Consider the following 27,817-nt stretch of genomic DNA (forward strand, 5'->3'; position numbering starts at 1 on the left):
AAATCTTTATTTCTTGGATTGATTACTTCTCAGTAACTTGAGTAATGCTGTTAACTGTTTCTTGGCTAAAGTAATGGTTATTTAGCATGATTTAAAAAACTTGAATTTGGCTTGTGATAAAAACAGTAATTGTCTGTTACTGAAATTTATCTTGGGCATAATGACAGTACATATAATTACTTTACATATAATTACAGTACATATAAAAACAGGGTCCTCTAGGTAGAGTATAACATGAAATACAGTCTTTAGTTCCATTTCTGTGACAAGTTAGTAGACTGTATTTACTAAAGCATTTTCAACAGTAATTCCTGGAAATCTGGAGAAAACAGCTTAATTTTAGTAGGTGGATTATTTAAAATTTATTAGTGCAATACCAGTATTTATAAATTTTAATGAAAGTATTACACTGAAGCTGAATATTCCAGGTGTGTATAATTGGTTTAGGGAGACATTCTGTAGTTAATGCATATGTTTTTCAGTATATGCTGCTTAGAAAGTAGTGTTTATTTTATGGATGTAAAGATAGCTTTTCTGATGGAGATTTTGCTTCCATGTTTTGTTTCTGCTTGATTCCAATCACCAACTGCTTCATTGTCCACAAAACTCTGTGTTAAGGCACAAAACTCTAGAACTCATGAATGCTGCTTTTGACATTTCATATCTTTTTATGCATTGTTGAATGAAGAAAATGTAAATTCAATGTGCACATGAAAATAGCACCTGTTAATCTTATAGGAAAACCTATTTAGAAGCGAAGCTTCATTGTTTGGGTTTCATAGAACACTTTATTTAGCCTTGGATGTATCTTTTGTTCAGTTTCTGGAGAAGTATTTCTTGCTAATGGTGCTAAATCCCAATTAAAGAACTTAAATTCAGGGAAGTTTTAACCATAGCAATAATCTTTGGGAGATATGCTCATCTTCCTGTTTATTCTCTCATATCTTCCTGATACAGTACAACCTGAGCTTTGACAATTCACATTTATTATTGTTGGGGGTTTTTTTGATTATTGTGTCTTTAGATCATGCAGAGAATTCGAAATCTCAAGCTGGTATCTATTGAAACTGAAACCCAGTAGCTGACGCCACGTGTTTGCCTCAAAGGAAAACATCGACTTCCTGTTCATTCCTTGGACAAACATGGACTGAGGAGTTTAATGCAGAACTTGGTGTGGGCTTCTTCCAGAAACTGAAAGTGTTTTAATTGGGAGTTAACAGCTCAGTGCAGAATGCATGGTAATGGCCGGGATCCTTCAGCTGCTTAACTTTTGGTGCAATTTCTGACATGTTAAACTTGTGGAAAAAGAAATTTCATTTTTTTGCAGGAGCAGGTGTTGTTTTGTAGATTTTTTTTTGTTTCCGTCGTGTCGTCTGTTGTCAGTTTGCTGATGGTATAGTACTGAACTACTGAGACAGAATGATTGCTCTGATTCCTGGTTTATGTATGGTTAAAGGCTCCTGTTTAGCAATTAGCTGGCACCCATGTGAGCTGGAATATCTTCTGCTTAGTATACCCTTAGAGTAGGTATCATCCAAATCACATCATCCAAAATGCAGTGGGAAAACACAGAGTCTGGCCAATCACTTCAGGAATAAAAAATCCAACCCTTTCAGGCCAGCTCAGTGCTGCCTGTGAAAATGGACACTGTACTGTGTTCAAAAGATGCAGTTCTTAACACATCTCTTTAGAGTGAACATAGGTTTATGTCAGCTTAAGGTATAAAGTCGTTAGATTGATCTGCAGTTCTTTAGAATTACTGGTTAAAGGTTTTTAATGATGTTTGTGCCCCTCCTATCAGGGCTGACTGGTGAGTCCTGATGCTTTAACTAAAGCATTTTAACTTTAATTCCAAATTCTAACAATCTTTTTAAGCAGAGACAGTCTGATCATTGGCTGTTTCAGTTTGTGATCCAGAATATTTCATGCAGTATTATTCATCAGTTAAAGAGGTAATCTGAACAGAGAGTAGTGATACCTTTGTCTCTAACAGCTTATTCTGTCAAAAGTGGTTGCTGCCATTACTCTGAGCTGTTGCCTAACTAAGAAGCAAACTTATGGAAAATTTCCAAAATGGAAATTTTAGACCAAACTTATAAATGGAAATTCATAGGAGCTAAGAGAAGCTGCACAAGGGGGACCTTCATTCCTATTTCATCCCTTGGTGTTGTGCAGGTAGTGAGTGGGTTACATGATTTCTCACTCAAGACTTGTCCAGATCAATGATTCTGGGGCAGGGAGAACAACTGTTTTCAATAACACATGTGTTTGGCACATCATTGAAACTGGGATTGTAGCACCAGCTTCTAGAAGCTGCAGCTAGGAAACAGTTGGTTCATTACTGTTCTACAGAACAACTCCTGTATCAGGTTTGTTTGTCTCCCAAAATGCTGATACAACTGAAGCACAGATGGCTCAGTAGTTCAGTTTATTTAGCAGTTGTTTCTGGAATTGTATTCGTTTGACTGAGACAAAGGACTTCAGATTGCATTTGATTATGGTGGATAAGCTAGATACTTGTTTACCACCAACAAAACCTGAAGAGTATGCTTGTTAAGCACCTTTTTGTTGGCTTAAGCCAGAATAAGCGTAGCAGTGCTTTAAAAGCTTTTCAGAATACTTTAGATACCATATCAAGATAGGCAAAATTCATCATCAGGTTCATAATTAATTTTCTTAACTTTTATAGATCAAGTATTGGTGTTATTATTAACAATTAAGGCTTCTCCTGAGGTAGAGAATTGCAAAGTAGATATCCATTTTTTACATGGACACCTACACCTGTCTGCTCTGGTTGTAGAATTTGCTGCAAAATGCTACCTGGAGAAACACACACTGTCCTTGGAACAGAAACCCCTTTTTGATAAACTGATGAGGGTCTTTTAGGGGAAATGCTGTGCTGAAAATACTTGAGTAGCCTTCTTTTCATATTTTTAAGAACAGAAGCTCAGCTGGATATTACAGGCTAAACTAATAGCAAATACTACATGTGAACCCAGAAAAATATTGAAAATTTGATTCTCGTGTCAGCAGCCTCTTCCACAGGAGTTTAACTTTCTGTATTCAAGTTCCCTTTTCAACATCTGTTAACTTGGATTTGGTTTTTGATCACTATCTCTACAGGATTTCTTGTGGATGTTTTTGCTATTTCTGTTTGTTTCAGTAAGATGTGATAAGGGGGAGGTGTAAAATCAGCTTGTCCCATATATTTCCCAAAGCATACAGGGTAGAAAGAAGACATCTGGGAGAAAATTCCTTTTTGCTTCAAGTTACAAAATTTAAAGGACAAGGAATAAAACACCCAGAAGAGTTGAAAAGATGTTATTTAATATCTCTGAGAGTAAATACAGAAATAATCAGTGGGAAGGCTTAGCTAATGCAGTCACCCTTAGCTATTAAACAAAAACTAGCAAACTGCTAGGTTTTCTGAACTTGACCAAGTGGAAAGTGGTTATCCCACATGATAAATCTAGGTCATTTGCTTCAGTTCAGTCGTCTGCAGACAACTGTAGTCCACTCAGACTGCAGCTGGAAAACTCCTGGAATGATGGGAATATGCTGAACCACTGGGCAGTAACAGCAGTGGTCTCTGTGCAGGCTCAATGAGGCCAGGTTACACTGATTTCTTTGGGTGACTGAAAGTAAGTAATTTTTGAAAATATAGGGGATTCACGTAAAAAATTTTGATCTGGCCCAAAGTTTTTGCAGTTGCCACCGGAAACTGCCTACTTGGAGTTACAATGAGTTGATTTCCCCAGCTCTGGCAGGATCTTATTGCAAGTTTTTAACTGAAGAAATCAGCTTTGAAATCATAAACAATTCACAGCTTACATCATTAATCTTTTTACTTCCCTTTCTGCTCTTTGGGCTTGACGAAGACTTTGAGTTATTACTTATTTCACCAGGTTCCACTCTTGCTCTTGTTTTCAATATTAGTGATTATTAGTAAAACATTATTTTTCTTGTGAATTAGAAGATAGAAACAAGAAAACTTGAGACTCAATAGACTTGCTGAGCAGAAATTATAAAATACCATTGTTTCTTCTTAGGCCTCCTGCATTGCTGCAGTAGCTTTTTCAATAAAACAGGTTGAGTGGAAATGTGAAATTTATCTTTTCCATCTGCTCTGCCCAGTTTTTAGGCTGGCAATCCCTGAGACATCATATGTCCAGAGCTTTTTCCATTTATAGGAAAAAAAAGTGCAGAAATTTAAATGGTCTGTTGTTTTGAGCTGGTCATTTAAATTGTTCTTGCTCTTAGTTAAAACAGATGGGAATGTGAAAACAGCACATTAAAATAGTGTTATGATGAAATACACAAAAGCTTACATAAATTATTTCATTATCTAAAGTACTGGACTGGTAGTTCAGTTACCTTCAGATTTGTATTAAGGCAGATAATGTGAGGGTCTGTCTGCTGTATCAATGTAAAGCTGTGTCAGTTCCTGTCATAGGTCCAAATATTTAACCTCTTTACCCAGCAAAAACTGCTTCAGACTGGTGCACATTGCAGTTACCGTACCAAATTACTAAAAGGAAATTTTATAACCAGCTTGTAAAAATAATTCAGTTTATTTTCTCTCTTAGTCAAAGGTGTTTAGTATTAATTTTACACTTGTAAACAATAAATATTTTTTTTTTTTTAGAAACACCGTAAAATCAGTTTGGTAGTTCATACCTAATGTCTTTTCCTATTGGTAATCTCCAGGCACCTGTGAAAGTGCTGGCATGGATTTTGGTTGGCTAAATCAGTTTGTCCTGACAAGAATGAAAACTACTTCATCAAAGTCAATGTTGCTTTTTAGACTCTGAGACTGTTCTGTGGGGTGGGGGCAAAAGCTGAACTACAGCACTACTCAAACAACTGGATGGAATGTTGTGGCATCACTGAAGTGAAGACCTGAAGGGCAGACGAGGTGACTATCTTTGTGTAGCAAGCTGTGTTGTTAAGACCTGGTATTCTACAATGCTGTCAGATTTCTTCAACATATTTTATAAAAATGCATCTCTTGGGTTTGTAGGTGTCTTTCATTCCAGTTTGCAGTTTCGGTTGGCAGTGTGTGAATCAGTGAGAACAAGGTTTATGTAATGGGATCCATACAGAACCACTCCAGAGGCAGACTGGGGAGCAGGAAAGCACTCTTGTTCGGGTCATATGGGAAATCTAGTACTTCTGCACATAAACCCAAGGATTGTTTCAATAGTGATAAAATTCCAATAGTAAGAAAACTGAGGTAGTAGCAGTTGGGTTTTCATTGGTAAAACTCAGCCTACTGTGTTGGCTTTTTGTGTCCAAACTCAAAATATTCAATTTTATTTCTTCTCAAGTCTTCATGGTTAATTGAAAAACAGAGTGTTTGGGGTTCCAGTTGTGTGCTTAAACAACTGATTTGTGGAAGAATTCGGAGGAAGAAAATTCATGAAGTTCTGTTTCTATGATGAAAGATTAGATTGCCCTTTTTTGTGTTATTTCATAGAATCATAGAATGATTTGAGTTGGAAAGAACTTAAAACATCATCTAGCTCCAACCTCACTGCCATAGACACAGACACCTTCCACTAGACCAGGTTGCCCAGAGCTCCATCCATCCTCCCTGGCCCTGAAAACTTCCAGGGATGGGGCATCCACAGCCTTTCTGGGCAGTCTGTTCTGGTGTCTCACCACCCTCTCATGCACGTATCTTGTCTAAATGCTTCCCAGAGCTGAACACAGCACACCAGGTAAGTGAAGAGGGCTAGAATTGACCTGCTGGCCCCGTGGCTTTGGGTCCAGTCCATGGTACATTTGGCTCTCAGGGCTGCAAGCACCCTTGGCTGAGACATGTCAAAGCTTCTCATCCACCAGCACCCCCAAGTCCTTCTCCCCAGGGCAGCTCTCGAGCTGTTCTCTGCCCAGATTTTATCTGTGCTTGGCTGTTCTTGTGCTGTTCGAGTACAAGTAAGATGCTACTGCAGCCTTTCTAAAGTGAAGAAGCTCAAGATCCTTCAGGATCAGCCTTTCTTTAGAACTTAGAACTTTCTTACTTGAGAGCAGGAGAAAAGCTGAGTGTTTTTCAATGCTGCAGCTTGCATCCCAGGTCACGTATTTTGAGGAAACTAAAGCAAATACTCAGAGTTACTGAGAAGGGGAAAGTAAAATGATCCACTGGAAGGAATGTAGAAACATTGTACAAAAGTGCAGAGGTGGAGGATGTATGACAGCTGAGGTTCAGTTGACCTTAGTTAGGAATCTGGAAGGCATAGGAAGATCTGTACAAACTGCTTTATGGAGCAAAGGACTTATTGAAAAAATTATAAAGCTTTATTTCTTCTGTTTTATCAGTAGGTGAAGGATGTACAAGCTGTTAGAATTGTGGTAGCTTGTTTTTTGGGGTTTTGTTGTTAGTTTTTTGGGGGATTTCCTTTTAGAAAGATAAAGGGAAGATTTTATAATTATCTTTCTGTACAAAGGGCAGGATATAGAGAAGTTTGCTTACTTGTGCACAGTGAAAGTGTAGGAGAGAACAGTTCCAGTTGAAATGGAAGAAATTCTGATTAGGTATAGCGAAAAATACTTCCATCTGAGGATGATCAGGCCCTGGGAAGGCCTTATGCCTGGAGAGCTTTTGTAATCCTCAGTCCTTGGAGGTCTATGGGACACATCTGAGAAGTATGATCTGACTGGACCTACTTTGAGTAAATGTTAGACTGCATAACCTCCAGAGTTCCCTTTCAGCCTTAAATAGTCTATAATGGCATGAGTCACTAGACTGACAAGCTTGTAGAATTAAACTCTCCTTATATTTTTAGATTATTAGTCAGATTTCAGGAAGTGTGATGTTTGAGTTTTCCCTCATTACCACGAGTGTTTATGACCCATGGATTAGCTATATAAAAAACATTGTCTTGTTTGAGTAAGGACTGAAGTTTGTGCTTGGCTCACAGTATTTTTGAGCTCACAGTTATAAATTCTAGAATGATTGACCTTGTGTGTAGAAAATGGGTGGTGTTCTCAGTTGTTTCTGCTGCACTGCTTTTAGGGATTCTCAGTCAAGTTGTTTACATCTTCAGTGCTAGGGAGATAACTTGGTTAGATGAGCCCCAGAGCTGACATGTGGCAGCAGTAAACACTTGAAAACTCTATAACATACAACTGAAACAAACACAGGTTAAGCAGTAAAGTCCTTGGGCTTAAATACTTAAAATACAACCATTTTGAGAATTTAAGGAGAATGGCAAAAATAACTTAATGTATTTTCGTCCTCAGAGTACCTACCTGGTGTTTGTGGATTTTTGAGAGGTGGGGGAGTGGGGGTTGTGGCTTTTTTAAAGTCGTTCTGGTGATGAATGAATCCAGGGAAAGTTATAGTGGAGAATGATTGAAGGGGTGTGAGTGGACTCAAACTGAGAAAATGAAATAGAGTGTTTGGGGAAGATTAAGACATAATCAGTTCGTCCATGCCCTCCCCATACCCACTGTGGAAGTGCAAGATTGTTTTCTAAAGCGTTTGAGTATATGGCTAATAATTTTTTCTGCAGGTGTGATTTATCCAAGCTTGCTTTTCCTTCAGAAATCTAAAAAATATATTATTCTTTGATTTCAAAGCTCAGTTAATATATGTTCCGCTTCAAAACATAGAACTTAACATTTCAGGCTCTTAATTTTAGTTTTTAAGTGAAACTTAGTTACATTGGAGGGAAAGTGGATACCAGTATAATTTCTGTTATAGTAAAACATGTCTTGAGATTGTATCCAACATCATAAATTACAGTTTACTTCTGCCATCTCACTTAATCTCTCTGAATCTTAAAAAATAAGTAATGCAACCAGCATAAATAAAGCTTGTGGGGAAAAGAGTAAATATGACGTTTTTAGAAGTAGTATTTTCAATATGCATCAAAATAGTCAAAATATCTCATCCATAGAACTTAAACTTTTCTTTATAGAAAGAGGATTTTCTTACTTTTCCTCTTTTCCACTGAGACAGCAGTGATTAAGTTTTTGCTGTATTTACAGTGTCAAAGTTACCTAATACACTGTAAGGGTGGCCGTCCCTTGTATGTAAAGAGATGGAAGTAGTGCAACAGACTGTACAGTGAATTATTTTTTTTCCTAAAATAATGAAGACAGTAGCTCCTGCAAGATGCTTCCCTCACTCCAAGGGCGTCTGACTGTGTGGAATCTGATTTCCTTCATTAAAACTGAAACGAAAGGAATGCATGAAAAGGGGAGTTGCAGTTATTTTTGCATGACAGGGTAAGTACAGATGGGTATATGGAGTTGTTTCTAAATCTGAAAGAGCATTTTAATGCCACAAGTATTACAGGCACTGCTCTACTAATACAGTTAACCTATGCAATAGGATTTAATGAGGCCACAGTTCTATTCCTGTGGTAGAACTGCAGTGTAAATCCCAGCTACTAATTGCTGGTGTGTTCAGGTGCCAAGTCAGAGAAGAGATGAAGGGAATGATCAAATAAATTCTCACACTGATTGGTTGCCTCATTGAATCCATCATTCAGCCACTAATTCTGGTGTGGGGGTGGGAAGAATCAAACTTGGGCTGGAAGTAGCAAAGCTATTGTTGCCACAGAGGAGAAGAGTTGGTGCAAAAGTGAAGGGTGAGCTGTGACATCTGTAGCCTGGCAGTAATATTCTAGAGCAAACACTTCTGACAAACCACAGTGAGCTCAGGTTTGGTTTTAGTTCCTGTGCCACTGCGAAATAAGCCTGTGCTTGAAGCACCTGGAGTGTGCTGTAGGGATGCTAGAATGCCACTAGATGAGGTTAAACTTGAGTTCAGCGCATTTGGCTGAAAGTGTTGATGCTTCTGAAACTGGCAGGAGCTGGGAAAAGAGGGAGTTGGCACACAAAGGGAGACCAAGGCAGACTTGTGTAATAAACTCTGAAAGGCAGGGACTGTTAAAGAATGGAGTCAGCTTGGTGTGGTTAAATAATCTCCATGGAAAATAATGAGCTTTAGAACTTGTACTTTATGACTAAACATGTTCATCCAGCATTTTCAGCTCCACATGGAGCTGATGTCATAATGTGCATTAGGGACAAAGTAAGCAAACTTTGGTTCATTCTTTTAACAAGGGCTGCAACAGAAAAAAGGAATTAAATTTGGCACAACTTATTCAGGGCAGCTGTTAAGGTGCACATCCTTCCAGATTACTCTGGAGTATCCATCAGGTGTGCAAGAGGGCAGCTTGGCTGTTAGGATCTCCTCTCTAAGCTCAGGAAGAAAGGGGGAGAGCATAAAAATTGAAATTGGGGATGAATACCCAAGAAGAACATAGGCGCTTTCCCAGGATGTGCAGGGATGGAACTAAAAAAGCCAAAGCCTTGACTAGAGCTAAACTGGTAAAGGACATGAGATATAATGAGGGATTTTGTGTATGTATATACATGTGTAAGAGAAGGTAAAGCAAAGAAAATGTGTGAGAGAGAGGGTAATGAGTGAATTAAGTTCAAGAGTAACTACTTTTGACAGTATTCACTTAAGAAATTGGTTAGAACAAATCTTTTTATGGATTAAATTGTTCCATTACACAAAGTGGGTGATAGTTGCATTCATAGGATGCTATGATGAATCCTACTCATAGCTACTTAAAAGGCAAAGTTCTTAAAAGTATTTGGAAGTGAGTTTCCAGTTTTTCTTTTCCTGTCCTTCAGCAAAAAGTTGATAGCCACGTTTCAACACTGATACCTAAAGTCCTTCTAATCAAATGTTCTTCTGTTAGCCATTTTATGTCACTTTTTGAAATAGGGTCTAAAAGTCTTCTTTTATGTCATCTTGTTTAGTAATTGGAGATTCACAGAGGCTTTTCTTTACCCATAATCAGATTTTAATAGAGAGGATTAAAGCAGATACCTGGGAGCTGCTGTTTCTGATGTTTTATGGGTTGAACGAGTTTTTGATATTATTGCATAGCTGGTGTCCTGGGTCTTTGATCTGAAATGAAAAATGTTACTCATGTGGTTTATGCCAGACTTAGCCTTAAATGGCTGCTGAGTAAACTCAGTGTATTCTGGAGGATCATTAAAGAGGTGATCGTGCCTTTTCTTTTGCATGGGCAAATTACTTTCTGAAGCTGTGCACAAATATGTGAGCCACTGTTAGTGAATTTGTGGGTCTACTCTAGAAAGTGAAAATAAATAATGTTTCAGGAGAAAGTGACCTTTGACTGAAACTACATTTTATTTTGAGAGTGGTACAATTCCTTGATCCTGGTTTAATTGTATCTCCTCCAAATACACGGATTAACCTCCTTGCTGCTCTGTTAGACTCTGGAAGATGGCAGAAGTCCCATAAAACTTCCTTGAAGAATTGTTCTGTCACTTTTGGTCTAGTGCACAGAAGTTTTTGCTCTTGTGATTGTAAAGGAAAAATTATTCTCATTTTTTTCAATTTATGTGGATTCTGACCATGTGCCTCTGCAGGGGATGGTGATTTTTAGTGCAAACCTTCAGCAGCTTAGTTTCAGCCCACCAATATATTGGTTACTTTGCTGTCTCAGAGTTCTGTGTTGAGAATCGGCACCTCGTAAGATTGCTGATACCCAAGTTCATAATATGGCACGTTCAGCCAGTGTTATTCAAAACCACAATAAATTTGGAAAACTTTATGCAGAGATAATGCTTTTCTTTCACTATTTACTTGTGTGTTGTTTCCTGCACCAACCTGTGACAGGGCTTGAGACACCACTTTATCTCACTGTGTTGGCATAATTAGCCACACCTTCACCAGAGCTGTCCTGTTTATGAGGCAGGGGCTCAAGTCTTTATCTTATGTGTAAAGATTTAGTTCCAACCCCCCTGCATGGGCAGGGGTGCCTTCCACTAGACCAGGCTGCTCAAAGCCTTATCCAGCCTGGCCCTGAGCAGGGGTACTGGGGCTTGATATTTAAGGCAACTTCAGTACGTACTCCTGTACTGTGTAACATGCACATTATGAAATACACCCCAAAAATGGAAATCAAAGCTGAATTAAAGATGAAATAAGCGCTATTTTTGTATCTTATTAGTAGTGCAGTATATATTTTTTTTGTTTTCACACTCTGGTGGATTGTCTTGCACACCTCTCTCTGGGTTTTCACACCTCACTTTGGAAACCACTGCTTGTCCTATGGAGAGATGCCCCGGGCAATATAAATAGGAGATCTAAAGCCCAGAGAGAAATTATCTGTGAAGAGTCCTGCAAGTTTAATGTATATGTGTTAGTGACTGCATTTCAAACAAGTGATTTTGCCAGAGTTTGATCCCTGTATATTAAATACATGGGTTTGTCTTTTCTTCTTATTTCTATATTTCTTGGACTGGCAATAGGAAAGGCCAGGTAAAGCTTTTTAAAATTCAGTGGTCTGTTTTACAGTTACTTTTCACATATATGAAACAACTGGATGTTTGACTTGGTTTATTGCAGAATATAGGAGTACTTAGGAGGGGGGGTTTGTTTTGTTTTTTTTTTTTCTTTTAGTTTTTGTAACTTACATGGTGCCTTTGTTCTTTTAATTCAGACTAAAATGTTCTGATGTTTACCTTTGAATGTTAATGTTATATCTTCTCAGTTCTCAGTATTCAATACCATGTAATGTGTGTTTTGGATGTCTTCATTTCCATACCTTTTGCTAGGTCTTCCCCTCTAAATAAGTTTTCATCATCTTTACAGGGATCTTGAAAAAACCAAGAGTTTGTGTGGGATTTTTTTCCCTCTGAAAGGTCCAGCAGGAATTTATTCCACAGCCAGCTTAGGAGAGAACAGAAAACCTTTGTTTCATTCTTTAAAAACAAAGGAAAATTACTATAGTACAAGCCAGTGAGCCAAATAATATTTATAAGCTTAAGGAAGTGAGAGCTTTGCTGGACTGTCCTAATCTCGAGAAGTGATGACTCTTAACTTTCCTTTGGACTGTGGACTTCATGGCTTGACTGTGCTGTCCCAGGACTTAGCTTGCCTGCTCTTCTGTCATGCTCCTTTACTTACCACATCTTGGCATGTGTCAGACTTCACAAGGGTTGTTGGAGACTGTTCTGAGTTGGTTATTATGTGGCTTTCATGTGGTTGACTTCTCAGACTTATTCATTCAATCCCTAATGTATCAGCAAACATGATGTGTTATGTAAATGCCAGTAGTTTTAAAATTGCTGGGAAGAACTCCATGTGCAAATAAAAGTATGGGTATAGTTTAATGTTCAACATAAGTATATGCTGCTTCTTTATATGCTTTCCCAGACTATTTATGTACTATTAGCATACTTTGATCTAAGTGATTTTTTTTAAATTGGAACTTAATTGTCAATGAAATTCGGCCGATGAGAAGCTACATCACAATACTATCTGCTACAAGGGTATGTGATGAATAATTGAATATCCTATTGAGGAGAGTAATGAGGTCATCTTGTTATTTGACTAGTAGTGTAAAACTCTGTATAGAACATCAAAAGCAGACTAAGATTTCCTTCTGGCAATCTTCTCTTCCTTAGGAGGGAGGTAATGTCTGGAAGATGTATGTCAATCCTACTATTCTGTGCACTTTCTGGAAATTTGGGACAGGAGTGAGGGAAATGCAGGGGCTCTTTAGAAAAGTGTGCATTGGTGCTGCAGCTAATATTCTTCTGTTTCTTTTTCTGTGGAAATTCAGGGCTTGGGGTATGATGCTAAAATTAGCCACTTCCTGTAATACTACGATTCCTTGCGCACAAGAACAAGAAGCCACTTACCACAGAGCTTGTCTCTAGTTGGTTTCCAGTAACTTCTTGTCACTAATGAAGGGCAGTAAATCAGTTTATCCTTAGTTGCACAACCCAAGGTGAGGAAACAAAGCTGATTAGGTACTCAGTAAATTAAATTTTGTTTACGCCTTAAGGGAGGTCTCAATCCACTCGTACTAGAGGCATTAGAGTACAACTTCCTGTGGCCTGATTTGGCTGACTCTTCAGACTTGTTTATATCATGTAGAATTGGCAGGTGCTATTTAGAAAACAGGGTGGACAGTTTCATAATTGGGTTGTAAATTATGGATGGCCTGGACTTACTGCTGGTAGTTATGATGCTGACTTACTTCTATGTAGCTGGTTTGTCATTATGCAAAACTTCAGCATTCAGAGAAGCAGATAAAGGAGCTTAGCTAGGTAATTATGATCCTAGCTGTGGGGCAAGAGAAGCAAAATGAGCCAAGGGGGGCATTTTGTACCAGCTCTAATGATTATTTTTATTGGTTTGGCTTTTTTTTAAATTCTGAGTTACCTTTTGCACTTGGTACTGGTTACACCTGAGACACAGCACAGTGCAAGGGATCGAGGTTGTCTTAAAGTCATAAAATGCAAATGTGAGGGAATAGAAATTGAACGACTTAATTTTCTTTTCTTTCTTGGGCAGTGACTGAAATATTTGGGTGGAACATTCTTCAGAATGTTTGAAAATGTTGGATTTCTTTCAGGCTCTTCCTCATGTGTTAGCTCTTAAATTTTGCTGATTAGGTTATGTTTGTATTGAAGGGTGAAGATGTCAACCGGACACTTGAAGGTGGGAGGAAGCCTCTTCACTATGCAGCAGACTGTGGACAGCTCGAGATTCTGGAATTTCTGCTCTTGAAAGGAGCTGACATTAATGTATGTATTTGCAAACAGGTCTTCAAGTCTTCCCACAGACAGTGGAGGGATTGGTGTAAGTGCCTAAATGGTAGCTGAAAGATAGAAATCAAACCAATTTGATACATTTAAAAATATTTGAGAGGTGAGACTCTAGAGCTTAGAAGCTTACAGTTATGTTTATTAAATGTTTTAATTCTCTTTGGACACACTAGACAATTTATAGCTATAAAAAGTTAAAATTTATTTGACCCCAATTAGAAAAATTATTCCAACAATCATATCAGAAAAAGGCTTGCAATGCATATTTGCATTTGTTGGAAGGGGTTTCAGAAGGCATCCTGAGCTGGGGCAGGATCAGCTGTTTAAATTAGTGTGCTTTTTTTCTTCTTTGGAAACGTTCTTTTTTTTGTTTAAGTCGTTTTGCTGTTGCTTGACATGCATGGCTTCTTGTTTTGAGAAGACTTGACTAAGCTATATCAGCTGTCTGGAAGTTAAGTTCCTAAATACTTTAACCATACACCCCAAATGTTATGCCTTAGAATGCTTGACCAAAAGTTAACATGTAAGACGTCTTAGCTTTACTTCATAACAAATATGCCTGGCTTTTTCTCCTGGGTGTCTGGAAAAATTATCTCTTCCTTGGGAGTATTCCTAGCTGAGGAAGAGTTAAAAATAGCATTTCAGTTGCTCCATTTCTTATTCTTTCCAGGACTGTGGTTTAGAGAGAAGGCAGCCAAAGCAGTGTTTCAGACAGAATTGTTTTCTGAAGTGATGCTGGCTGTGAAATGGCAGAATTAGGAGTAGTGTTTTTAAATTGGGCAAAATTTGTCAGCTGAAACGGCACGATTTTCATCATTGACCTAAAATTATGGACAAGCTTTGGGATACCCAGAGGTCTTGTGGAAAAATTATCTTGCTATTATGTCTCTTTTAAATTATAAGTTTTCTTTTTAAAAAAGAAATAGAGAAAAAAATCCAGTGGAATGCATTTCTGGCTACTATTCTTAAATTTTTTGCTTCCTCTATCATTGATTAAAATTAAGAAGTTCTGTGAAACCTTATAATGCCGTGTGAAATTGTCCTTGAAGTAATTATATCTCAATTTACAGGCTCCAGACAAACACAATATCACACCACTGCTATCAGCAGTCTATGAGGGCCACGTTTCCTGTGTGAAATTGCTTCTGTCAAAGGTGAGATACAAATGTTTTGAACAAGTTATCCATTAGCAAAGCATATTACTGTGGTTTTTCTTTTCAATAAGATTATGATGGTCCAGATGATATGCTCAGAACATCAAACAAATGCCATTTGTGTTGCTGAAACAGAGAGGGTACTCTGATCATGGTGAGAGATAGCTGAAGGACAAAGGTGCAGGACTTCTGTGGTGTAGCAGAAGTAACAGTGACCATAAGAGTATTGTGGGCTCCAGCTAGAGAGCAGAAATAAAAATAAATAAAAGTAGGAAGCCAAGCTTTCTCTGTCCTACAGCTTGTAAATTTTGTCCTGGAGGAGAATAAGCTTAATCTGTCTCTGTACTTTGATTTATATTACAAAGGTGATCAATTTTCCAAACTCAGTAGTTAATTCAAGCAATCTTTTATCTCCATTCATATGTGCTCCTTCTTGATTACACTTACGTCATTTGGCCAAAAGATTTCTTGCCATGTATTACTTTCATATGCCACTTCCAGGGTAAAGTTTTCCTTAACTACCTTAATGCTGCTTGAATTTCACTTAAGATCACTTCTTTGATCTTACTTATTACTGATATTACTTATGCTTTTTTGTAAACAAATGCAGTGACTGTTGATTTAGGATTCAAATGGTGGATCCAACTTGCTTAAATTTATTCTGAGGATTGATCATTCATTTAGGATCATCAAAGAAATGAAGTATCCTTTATCCCATGTTGATTTATTTCTGTTTTGGGGGGGGCTTCCATCCTAGATAAGTTGCTCAAATAATAAATTACTTTCAGATTTCTTCATGCAGAGTTAAATGTTGATTGCTTCTATTTACATAGGCTAGCTGATGAAATATTTATGAACTGGAAGTTGATTTTATCAGCTCTGTCTGTTTGAGGCAAGGCTTTTATGTAGAGGTTGTTCTGTCTCTTAACACAGTTATTCTGTGACCCTTGTTTTTTGTACCATAGTCATATGATCTTCAGTAGCAGATACCTGGAAATCAACCCTTACTGAAAAATCTAAAAATTCCTGATTGTTTAATGTTCTTCCCAGTTACTAAGCCAACATTTTCCATTGCTTTCTATGGTGGATGGACTGTGGGGATGTTTGTAAACCTCGTATGTGAGACTCTCAAGCTGTTGAGAGGGAGGAGGATTTCAATAAATATTTCAAACATTGATCCATGTTTTTCTTTAATAATCTGATGTTTGATTTGTAATGTAAAAATCATGGGTTTTTAAGTGTCAGAGAGACCAATATGTTAAAATGGACAATTAACAGTTTGGAAGCTTCAAATGGAGGATGAGTTGTTGCATAGGATGCAACAAACTTCATCCATTTGTTCAACTTCCAAAATAGTTGTGCTTTTGTGTTAAATGAAATGCCCTGTTAAGTTGGGTAGTTTAGCACCTTTTTTCTTCTCTGGCAGTGGCAAAAGGGAGAGCTGTGAGTATGACCATGTCTGCTCACTCCTCATCCGTGGCTGCTGTACTGGGGATTTCAGAGGTGCACTCATCTGGCCCCTGTTCAGAAGTGTTGGCAGATCTGTTGTCCATGAATTCATCCATGTACTTTTTGAACAAGAAGACATCTGCCTCTGTCGTGTCATCTAGCAACCCTTTCTAGCAGTTTGCTGCTTGCTGTGTAAACCAATCTTCTCCCAGCTTCGTTAAGTGCCCCCAGTTCTGGTTTCAGTGTTTGGTGGGAGCTCAGTTCCCATCATGGGTTCTGTGTTTGTTGCTTTGGGTTTTTTCCAGAACTTCAGCTGGAGCCAAGTAGCTCTTGTGTGTCTCTCAGAGCTTGTTTAACATTTGTGCTTTGCCTGGTGGCTTAAGTGGGCAAACATTGTTTGTGATTACTCTGCCAAGGAGAGAGGGTTTATATTTATTTGTGTATGTGTATTTTCAGAGTAGAACATAACACAAATATTAGTAACTTTTTACTTTGGGGAAGTAGAGAATACAATGGAATCATTGTACTTTTATGAGTTTTTTTTATTAAAGTTGCTTCCAGGCAGTTTTGTACTTCTGCAAATTAAAGTCCTCTTGACCTGACCTTTATTGTTTCCTTCTCTTTTTATTGAATGTTGGCAGGAATTTTTCTGTCTAGCTAATGGACCATTTTCTAAATTTATTAGTACTGAGTTTAATAAATGGTGTCCTCCTTAGTTAGTTGTGACCCTGTTATCCTACGTTCAATAAAGCTGCTCCAGAAACTCAGGTCTTGCATGTCAATAACTTTTCTGAAGTATTTTTCTGAGCGGGGAGAGCAGTCCTATGTTAAAATTAAAACCTCTCTTTATACTGCAGAGTTACTTCAGTTGGCTGCTACCTTGGGTACCCTAAATGCTGGTATATTGGTGGAGAATTTTATTAATTAAAGTTCTTTAAATTCTGTCAGGTCAGTTACTGCGTAGTTCCATTTTTCTTCAAGATTTTCTGAGCTTAACATCAAGGAACAGCTTTGAAGCCTTCTTGATTTCCACACAGATTCTAATCTGAGTGCTCTCTTAAGCAGTAGAAATAATCAACACCAGCAAAAGAAGATATTTGTACTCTTAGTTGCCTTTCTTTTCCCTGGACAACTAAGATTATAAGTGTTGAATACCTGCTAAATCTCTCTGGGGTTTTTTTTTAGGAGAAAAATAATTGTTTTACACGCAGTGTTCCCATGGTTTCAGCCCAAGTGTGCGTTTGCAGTAACCAAATTGTCACTTGTTGGGAACAGGCTAATTCAGCTCATGTTCATATCCCAAAGAACTGCAGCATCCTCGTACTGTTTAGGTACGCAGTGGTTGGAAATACTGCAATTGCTCCTGTCGCCGGAGTCAGCTCAATGCATCTCTTGCACTGAGAGCCTCTAGGGGCTACAAGGAAGATGAACAGCTCCAAGAGGATCAGTTTGGCCAGTGGACCACAAGACTGGCAGTGCTGCCTTAAAAACCACTGCAGAACCATATTTTTCAGATGACAGGTTGAGTACGTGCCGGTAAAGAGTGTACAAGTTTCAGACAGGGAAATATCCTACACTGTGAAAAGTAGTATTGGTAGCACAACACAGTGGTATCAGATCCAGTTTATTAGACTGTTAAAAAAGTTGAGGGAAGAGAGAGCTGCCACAGGAGCAGGCATGGTATTATGTATGGAAGTTCAGTGAGGCTTTGTGTGTTTAATCAGTAAAGATGTGCTATGGAAATTCTAGGTCCATTATGTTCTTAAACTATTCAGTGTCCTTAATAGTAGCTAACAATCTTCCTTGTAATTGAGAAGGGATTTGTACCTACTCTGTGGAGAGCTTATGCATAAACTGAAGACAGCCCTCTGCTGTACACGCTTTTGACAAAATGTGTTTGTACCCTAAGTGTTTTTTCCTGTCATTTGATAGAGCAAACACGTATTTTCAAGCGAGATTTGCATATCGTCTTGCAGAGTTGTTCTGAAATCAGTCCTGTGATCTCTAATGACTTTTGTCCCCTTATTTAGCTACCCCATTTACAGTGTAGTCTTGTTTTCTCTTTCATGAATATGATTACACAGTTCTCAAAGCAAACATGACTAGTTAATCACTCTGTTTCCCTTCTTTTGTTCTCCTCCCATAAATCTGGCACCATGCTTGTGCTTACTTGCAGCAGTTTATTCTAATTCTTTGATTTATCCAGTTGGCGCAGTGCATTATCCTCCAATTTATCCAGTTGGCGCATTGTCCTTCATCTTCCTGTTGCCTCCCTGTTATGTTTTGTTGCCTTTTAGGTGTACACGTAACTCTTTCAAAACAAACCTGAGCAGTTTTGGACTAGAAATGATTTTGTGGTCGTGTTTTTCTGCTGTATCAATAGGAACTTTTTTTTCCAGAATGGCAGAGAAGTACAATCCTTGATGAGTGTGGCCATTTTATGATACAGAAGGAATATATTATGATTTGTTAGTAAATCGGCTCTTCCAGGTATTACCTGTCTAATTTAGTGAGAGCTTCTTGCACCACACATTTTGTAGAAGTGTTTAACACTGAATTTTTGCTTTTGTAAGTGTAGTAGTTGCTAGAAACAAAAAATTCATCTGTTCCTAAGATTAACTGAGAACTTGTTGGACTTGCAAGTTGCTGTGTAACAAAAATTATGCGGCTTCTTTGCTTATTTCTAAATGACCAAGTTGGAAACTCAGATCAGCTGCATGCGGAAAAGTTCTGTACATAAATCTTGGTTTCTGAATGAAAACAAGGCACTGCAATAAAAAGCTGTACATAATCAGTATAATTATGCAAGGTATGTAACTTTTGACATACTTTGTACTGATGAAGCCTGGCTTTATGAATTGACAGTCCTTCTCATTGTCTTTCCAGGGTGCTGATAAGACTGTGAAAGGCCCAGATGGACTAACTGCCTTTGAAGCCACTGACAACCAGGCAATCAAGACTCTTCTTCAGTGACGGATGGACTGATATCTTAAATGTCTCTCCTGTGGCCTCACACTGCTGCCTGTCTGTCACTCTTTGCATCTTCCAGCTTCTTCAGCTAAATACTTTGGGGGGAGGGAAATTCTTTATGAGTCAGACTAGTTAGGGGCTTGTATTGAAGATAATCTGGTTAGAGAGGGTTGAAAACTACTATGAACAGTGTCCCGTAGGATTGATTTCTTTCCAGTGCACAATCTCTTCCCATTTCTAGTGAAAATAGAAGAAGGAAGACAGACCATGCTAAATTTTTGGCTTGTAAGCCTCCTAGATTAGTTCTAAGATTTTTTAGATAGATGGAAGTACTAAGTACTGTGTACCTGGAACTAATTGTGAAGGAGACAATAGTCCCAAGCTCTTATAGTGTCTGCCATAATCTGAAGTGTAGTAATGTAGAGGGCTGGGTTGCTCTTCTCTCTTCTCTCTCAGTGGGTAGCTTTATTCTTCTTCTGCCTAAAGCTTCTGTTGCAGTTTTGAGGACTTTTGATACTAGTTATTGGAGCTGTTCTTTATATTGACTAATTGGATGTCACACTAATGTTTTCTGACTCTTGAGCAAACGAAGAAAGACCAGTTGAGGCATGGTGGTGTTACACTCCATAATATCTGCCAAGGTACTTTTGGATGCTTGAATTTAAAGTCTTTGTATCCCATATTTGTTCTAGTCCAGGACAGACACTTCAAATAACTGCTTTTGAGAGAGGTCAGAATTTCACTGTAGTTTTTTTTTTCCAAAAGGAATGTAAGATGAAATTTCTTTACTCACCACATCAGCATAAAATTCCCAGATACATGTGGAAGCTCCAGGCTGTTTGGTACACAAGGATAATCAAGGCAAATGTGGCAAAAGAACAGTAGTTATTCAGACATTCATATCAGGTGAATATTGTTGCTAAATTTTTCTGGTAAACATGGAACCTTTCTAAGTTCAGATGTAGAAGCAGGAAGATGTACAAGCAGAAGTCTTAACTTGCTCTAACTACTACAGAATTTTTTTATTGTGTGTATCTTCAAATCAGTGTTTCTTTGACGAATGGATGAACTTCTTAAATTCCATTAAGGCATGAGGCTTGTTCTGGAAGTTCCCAGTGTGACCATACCCCATTAACCATTGACTTTTAGATAAGATTTACTATACCAGTAAGTGTGACAGTCTTGATTGTTCATGAGAAGATATTTAATGATGTTACAAGCACTCCCATCACATCCTGTGGTCCTCAGGAATGTCTGAGCTTCTGGCTTTCATCCTGAAAATTTTCATTAGACTCCTGGTTCATCTAAAACTGAGTGACAGGTTCTCTACCACAAACTGTACATCTTCCTCTCTTTTGGAATACAGATTTCAAACTTCTTGATCACAGAGTACAGGAAAACCAGATGTATATAACTTCTCTTGCTGAATTCTTAAACAAAAGTAGCTGATATTATTTTGATATCACTGTTGAAATTGAGAGGATATATAGAAGTAGACTGGTGACTACCACTTGTATTTAATGGAGACTTAGTTTTACTTGAAGAATGTTGCATATTAGGATTGAATGTCTTGGCTATGAAAAGCATTGCATTTAGACTGTAAAATGAGAGCAGGAAACTGATTTGCATCTACTGATACCATAAGAAAAGCAATGGAGAAAACAATCAACTCTGGCTATAAAATGTACAGTGCAATTATTCTATTTCTTAGAGATGGATGGCAAGGAAAAACAGAAGGGTTGGAAATCAGTGATAACTCACTTGGTAAACTGCTTATAAAAGAACAAGATTATTTGGTGAACAGTGCTTTTAGTAACTATTTATAAGAGGACTCTTTAATCTTATCTCTGATCAGTGCTGGATTGTCATGTCATTGTAATAGTGTGAACACAGACTATAGGTTTAACTCTTTATTCAGCTATGAAAGTAACAATCTTTGGCATCAAATTGCCTCCATATTATGCTATTAAATACTTAGCTGTTCAAATACTAGTCTAGAAAACTGCAATCTGTTTTCATGTTGAGAACTTGATTATTCAAGTTTTTTCTGTTGATTACTGTCAAGTTGTCTGGCCATAGTGGTTTTGTATTTTTGTTGGGTTTTTTTTTTTCTTCTGTATTCTTTCCTGCCCTTCCCTTTAACTCTCATTTAAGTGAGCAAAGAAACATCATCTTTGTACTAATTCTTCTGGAGATTCACTGAGGCAATTTTGCCTCCCTTTTTCTACAATTATGGGGACACCTTATTTTTTCTTACTTCACCCTGGGGGGAAAAAGAAGCAAACAAACTTCAGTGAGTCAAGTGTTAATTTGGCTGTAATATATACCCAAGCTGCCTTTTGAGATAGTTAAAAAGATGGCATTTAATGTTTGGCTTATAAAGAAGAAATACTTTTCTGCTTTTTGCACTACATAACAGGTGTTTAATCATTTTGCCCAGGTTTTAAAAGAAAAAAAAAGAGTAAAAATAAAAGCTTATGCATTTGTAATTGTCTAGAGACTGGGCTTTTTCATTTGTTTCTTTCTTGTTAGCTATTTTGTGGAAAAAATGATGAGTGGCTTCCTCTATCTTTGAGTAGGTCCTAACTAGATAAAAATACCAAACTGTAAATTATTTTTCATTCTATAAACAGAATTTAAATACTTTGTCAGACTGGAATTGCATATACTTGGAAATCCACTCTCTTCTTAAACCTTTTCCTTTGAAATTTGTGCTGAATAAGTTATAAACTTAAGTATATTTTGGATTTTGTACCCTCTGCTCCCTTTTTCTTACAGGGAGCAAATGAGGAGTACAATAGTCAAATGGAACTGAAGATAACATTGATTATTTGTAGAAGAGGCTGGTAAGAATAGAGTGTTCTAGGTCAAGCAATTGCAGTGTTGCATGCAAAATTTCAAAATGAACTTGTCTTAATTATATTTTGTAAATGGATAAACAATCATCTTTCTACGCAGTGACAGGAGAAAAACTAGTGCTCTGTGCATTTTGATATTTGACTTTCTCTTTTCACCATTGTTAACTGTTTTGACACAGTTGGGTTCATCATTATCTTGGTTCATAGACATCAGAATGCTAAATGATACTGTATTTTTAAGTTTGTGTTGCAAGAATGAATGGAATAAACTTGAATTGTGCGATATGAGAATTTGGAGTTTCATTTCCCTTTCTGCTCCTGTGTTTTATTAACCTTGGGCTACAGCTTTTTATTTGCCTGGAAGGCATCTAATCTAAGTTCCAGCTCACATGTACAGTGATTAAACTGTTTAGCTGCTTATAAGACTGAAATGGGGAATGGAAGCTGCTTTGAAAACTGAATATATAATGTTCTTTGTGGTTGTTCTGGGGGGTTTTAAATTACGTCCATTTAAAAGGTGTTTTGGTTATTTTTGTGGTCTTGTAGTCTGCTCTTCCTGCTTGAATGGTAACGCATAATGTTGAAGATCCTTCTATTCATGTTAAATTCTAAGAAACAATCTATAGAGAGAGGTGTGCTTCTCCTATTACCTCTGAAGACTGAAGCAATTTGCTTTCTCCTTCATCAAAGAAACTGAAAACAGTTAACAGAAATCGCAGCTGAAGTATAAATAAAATTGTATAGAAATGCTTATTCATTATTCTTGCGGCATCTTTACAGTGACTTTGTCAGAACTTCCTTTTATAACTTTGCTTGTCAGTAGAGATTTGAATCTAATTGCCTGAAGTGTTATGATTTATTTTAAAATAGACATTTAAAGAGAAAAGTGCAGGAAGATGTGTCAAAGTAGAAGAACTATAAATATCAAAAAAACCCCATTTCAAAATAAATTGAATTTTCTGGGTTTTCTCTGCTAAACTTTGAGAAGTTTACAGAACTTTGACTGCAAGGTTGTGCATACAGCAAAAAAATATTGGAGAGAACAAGTGTGTGTTCACTGTAAATGCTAAAGCAGTTCTAATGGTGTAATGGTCAGTGACAACTGATGTGGGTGGGCTTCAGTTCTTGTGTTCATATTACTGAATCTTTGTTTTGTGAATGTGTTTGGTGGGACACACGAGGTTTTTTTTTAATGGGCAGTTTTTCTGCAGGAGGAAATACCCTCAGTTCAAAATGCAGATTTCCTTCATTTACATTCCTCAGTGACTGGCAAACCAAATCCATCTGTGCAGGTAAAGAGTCTCTAATGTATCTATCTCTATGTATCTATGGCTGATCTTTCAAAAGAGAATGGTTTCCCAGCCCCTTCCAAAGGGATGTTGACCCAAGAAAAGAATTTTTTCAATTGCACCACTTGATTGTTTCACTCAGTTTGGAGAAAACTGTACTCTCAGAGCTCTCCTCAAAACACTTTTGTTTTACTCATCATCTCACATCTGGGAACAGCTTTCAGCTCTAAGCTATGCCATAAACTTCCTAGATGAGTGTTTGAAAAGCACTTGGTTTCATGCAGTGCCTTCAGAGTCTTCAAACCCATGCAATTTTTGCCTGCTTGGGAAGTGAATGAACATTTTTTTCCTAGGATCAGGGCTCCTCTCTCCCCACTTTAGCAGTCAAAACAGGGTTTTCTTATTTTAAACTCTTGAGTGTTGCATTTAAATACCATTGCTTGCTATTGTGATCTAATGCTGTTTTGGAGAGCCTTCTTTCAAGAAATCCTGGAGTCCCTGAGTCTTCACTCTTCAAGTGGTTGTTTGCAGAGCACCTGAGTGCATCTGAATTCTTCCATGCCTTAAGTCTCTGTGTTGGGTGCACTGCAGGCGGCCACAGAGCACAGGATCCTTTTGTGCTTTTTGTTCAGTTCTTGTTTACAACATCATTTTGCAATATTTCAAAGTCAGGAATAGAGGCTTTCATGCACTGAGGTTCATCTCGTTGCCGTTCAAGTCAGGAGGCAGGACAGTGTGCCAAAACCACACAGACTGCATGTCTCAATCTATTTATCAAAATTCATTAAAGGAAAATTTATTTCAGTTGTGTCAAGCTGAACATAAATTTGAAGGATCCAAATTTCAGTCTCAAAAATAGTTTCTTGGCCAGTGAGCTCAGTTTTGGTTCATGTATTAAATAATTCACCTCTGAAACATTTCTTTTTATGTGTTTCTTACTATTTTTCCTCTAAATGAAAGTAATTCCTCACTTCATTTGGAAGAACATTCAGTTTGTTTAACTAAAGCTTTTGTCTTAGAGTAAAATAAACAAGTTATAGTTTGGATTAATGTTTTAACTCTTGTCTGAAAAGTATTTGGAGATGGGAAGTCTTGAAAAGTATGTAACTCTTCATGGAAGGTAAATTATGCTCCCTCTTTCCTTTTGAAATACACTTTTAATTAAGATTTGTAGCCTTTTGAGTAGCAGCATCTTGTGACTGTGTCCAAGATGGTCACCTTTTCTTTTTTCTTTTATTGTTCTTTTTTATTTTTTCTTGTATTACTTTAAGTGGAAGACCAACAGATCTGTTTGACTGACACTAAATATCTTGTTGGTTGGTTATTGCCAGCTTCTCAGTGCAGCCACCAAACCAGATCTATGGCAAATAAATTCTGATTTTACATTCCAGAAGTCATTCCCAAAGTTTATTCTTGTTACTTATAAATATTTTGGTGGGCTTTGTTTTGCAGCACTACTTTTGTAGGGTTTTTTTTGGTCGTTCTTTTGCATAAAGCAATAGTTTTACCGTTTACAACAGAAATTTATCTTCTACAATATTTTGGAAAAAAAATTAGCGTGTATTTGTGTGCTATGTTATATAAGAACATTTGTGCTGAAGGATTCCTTTGCATCTCTACTTTAGACAAATTACTACGGAAAGCAAGTGTAGCACCTCATGCCAGTATCTGGGTGTAGATAAGTGGAACGACTTTTGAGATATTGGTGAGATGCCACTCACCAATACAGCAGCAGCAGATTTTTTTTTTTTTTTTTTTTGTGACTATGCACAAACTTTTCTGTGTTTCACTTATTAACTTCTTTCCTTCCCTTTTGTTCACTGAAGATGTAATCTGATGGGAGGATTATCTCTCAGGTCTTGATACACCTTATGGGATTTTGTAGTGCAATTTGCAGTCACTGTCATTAATGTTCTCAGAAGCACAGAAGGGCACTTCTAGAGAGCCATGAGACGGAGGAATCACACACAAATTTCTAGTGTCAGAGGCTTTATGCATAAGAACAAGACCTAAAATTTTAAATGAATGAAATTGCTGATGATAGTTAAACATTCAAATATTTATAAAGCCATATTGAACAGTAACTTGAAAGAAAACGGATCCAGCCTACAAGCAACGAGGGTGCATAGCCTGCAGACTTAATAACATGGTGCTTCTGAGGCTGCATTCTCACTATAAAAAGCTGAATATATATTGGCCATTCTTTCTTTCAGCTTAAAAAAAAGGTAACTAGCAGTTACTTAACAGGTGGTTGCTTTGGGGATAAAAAAGAATTCCCTTGTTCCCAATTTACAAAGCTCAGAGGTTGAGATTGAAATTGTTTTTATTGGTAGAGGTGAGGTTGAGAGAGATGTACAGAGAATGAACTGTGCTATAAATTACTTCCCAAACCTCCCTGAGTGGTTTTGAAAGATCACATTCTGTCAAAAGCATTTGTTCTCCCTGTGCCAGAGCTGGCCTGTGACACCTGTTCCTATTCTCTCATCACTGCCTGCTCCTCCTGCATGCAGTTTCCAAAAGCACCAGTTTCCCCTTTTTAATGGGTGCCTTGAAAGTAGGCAGAGAATTTTAAGTAAATGTTATTAGAGAAAACTCCATCTAAGGCTGTCCTCTGTAACAGGAAAGGAAGAATTAAAGTCATAAGAGGAGGGACTGAGGAGTAATTAAGTAAATGAAAGGTTTTCTCCATCTTACCTCCCTTCTACTACAGGGATATTCTTTACACCTTATAGTAGGTGGTATCTCTTTTTAAAAGATCAGATGTGTTATCTCCTTGCTTTTTTTATATCATGAGTGATCAGAGTAGTTGCAGATTTGGAATACGGTGATTTACTTTCTCCTTGTTTGTTTCTTGGGGGCGGCAGTGGCGGGGGGGATGTTTTTGTTTTGTGGTGGGTTTTTTGTTTTGTTTTGTTGGGGTTTTTTTTCCCTGAAAGCCACTATGAGACAAAGTGGTTGCAAAATACAGTAATGTCAGTGATGCCACAGACATCCTTGTTGCTACCCTGAAGTAATGTAGATGTGGCAGAAGTGCTTTAACTTGCCTGTTGGTTGAGTTCTTCAGGCACTTTTGACTGCCTCACTCCTAATTTTCTAGTGAAAGGTGTCCCTGCCCTTGGCAGGGGGTTGGGACTGGAAGATCTTTAAGGTCCCTGCCAATCCAAGTTGTTCTATGGTGCTGTGACAGGTTGACAGGAGTAATGTATATGACTATTTTGCTTCAGCCTTTGCAGCAAGAGAGTTTTCTGGAACCTGCGAGGTACTGAATTTATTCTACTGAACTGCTGATGGTTAATACATCATACTGCTGGCAGAAAAAGAAGACATCACATGTTACTAGCCTACAGCTCTTTATTCTGTAGTTGACCTTATGATTCCTGATGTTCATTTAGTTGTGATACAGCATAATTCAGAATATACCTGGGCAAGCACACACCTCAAAGATGAGGCATTTTTGATAGAAGGATGACTCATAAACAGATGTTTTTGATAAAGATCAGGATTTAACAGACTATCTACAGTGTAGAAGAGTAAAAAGACACATAGGAGCACAAGAGGAGCTTGAGTTGGGCTTTGCAGGATTTTAAAATACTGCACCAATGAACAAGGCAGGCAAGTGAACAGTAAAAAATAGGATCCCATAGCGACTGAGTAGTTTTTCATAGACCAGTTTCTTTTTCAGACTGATTTCTTCACAGTTTCTATTGGAGACTAAATTCTTTTCAGTAACAATTAAAAGCCAAGTGTACAAAAGTGTTGAGCTGCAGACTAGGGGCTTGGAGGGCAGTACATGTTGAGGTAAGGCAAAGAAAGGTGTATTGCATTCAGATGTTGTGTTCAACAAATCAGCCTGTTTCCCTGAGCACTTGGTAATTTATGAATAAGGGGTTTTTGGGCATCTGTGAGATAGTCTAATTAAAGATGTTGGGTTTTGTTAGAAGTATTTTAAGTGTTTAGTAATACTTGTGTGTGTTCAGTTCATGCTGAACATGTTTTTTATTGCTTTCCTGCTTCAAAATGATAGATGAAACACATTCTCTGTGAATTGGGTTTTATTACTTTTTAGGGGGGTTTTTTGTTTTGTTTTTGTTTTTTTTTAAGAACATGTTAGGTTTCCCTTGCTCCTCAGCCATTTGGACTGGAAAGTGCTGTTTTTATTGCACTGGAGTTTTGCTGTGAAGCAGAGACCCATGTCAGTGCAGAGCTGCCTTTTCACTCTGGAGAGCTGCTGCGACACATCGTGGACCTCCAAATGCACTGGTGACTGGGAAAACCCATCGATAATCTCATGTCCGTCTAGGCAGAAAGCTGTTACCTTTAAAAAAAAAAAGTTTCAGCCAAGTAAGTTGTTGATCTTTTTATCTAGTGACAACCTACCAAAGTGAGGAAACGCTGATTTGAAAGAGCTTGTGTGAGTTTGACCTGTCTGGTGAAAACTTCCTGCAGATAAAAAAGCACATCTTACTGGAATCACTCCCAA

The 27,817-nt window shown here is 37.7% G+C and overlaps 1 protein-coding gene across 1 annotated transcript in view; it reads left to right on the forward strand.

The window, feature by feature from the left end:
- MTPN (myotrophin) overlaps positions 1 to 22,339 on the forward strand; it is a 30,749-nt gene extending 8,410 nt beyond the window's left edge. Inside the window, exons 2-4 of the mRNA XM_066319724.1 lie at positions 13,483 to 13,596; positions 14,688 to 14,771; positions 19,107 to 22,339. Of these exons, the coding sequence (XP_066175821.1) occupies positions 13,483 to 13,596; positions 14,688 to 14,771; positions 19,107 to 19,193 (285 nt within the window). The 3' untranslated portion in view covers positions 19,194 to 22,339. The remainder of the gene's footprint in view (positions 1 to 13,482; positions 13,597 to 14,687; positions 14,772 to 19,106) is intronic.
- Positions 22,340 to 27,817: the final 5,478 nt, after the last annotated feature.

The sequence above is a fragment of the Sylvia atricapilla genome, chromosome 5 (genome assembly GCF_009819655.1).
Source record: "Sylvia atricapilla isolate bSylAtr1 chromosome 5, bSylAtr1.pri, whole genome shotgun sequence".
Lineage (NCBI taxonomy): Eukaryota > Metazoa > Chordata > Aves > Passeriformes > Sylviidae > Sylvia > Sylvia atricapilla.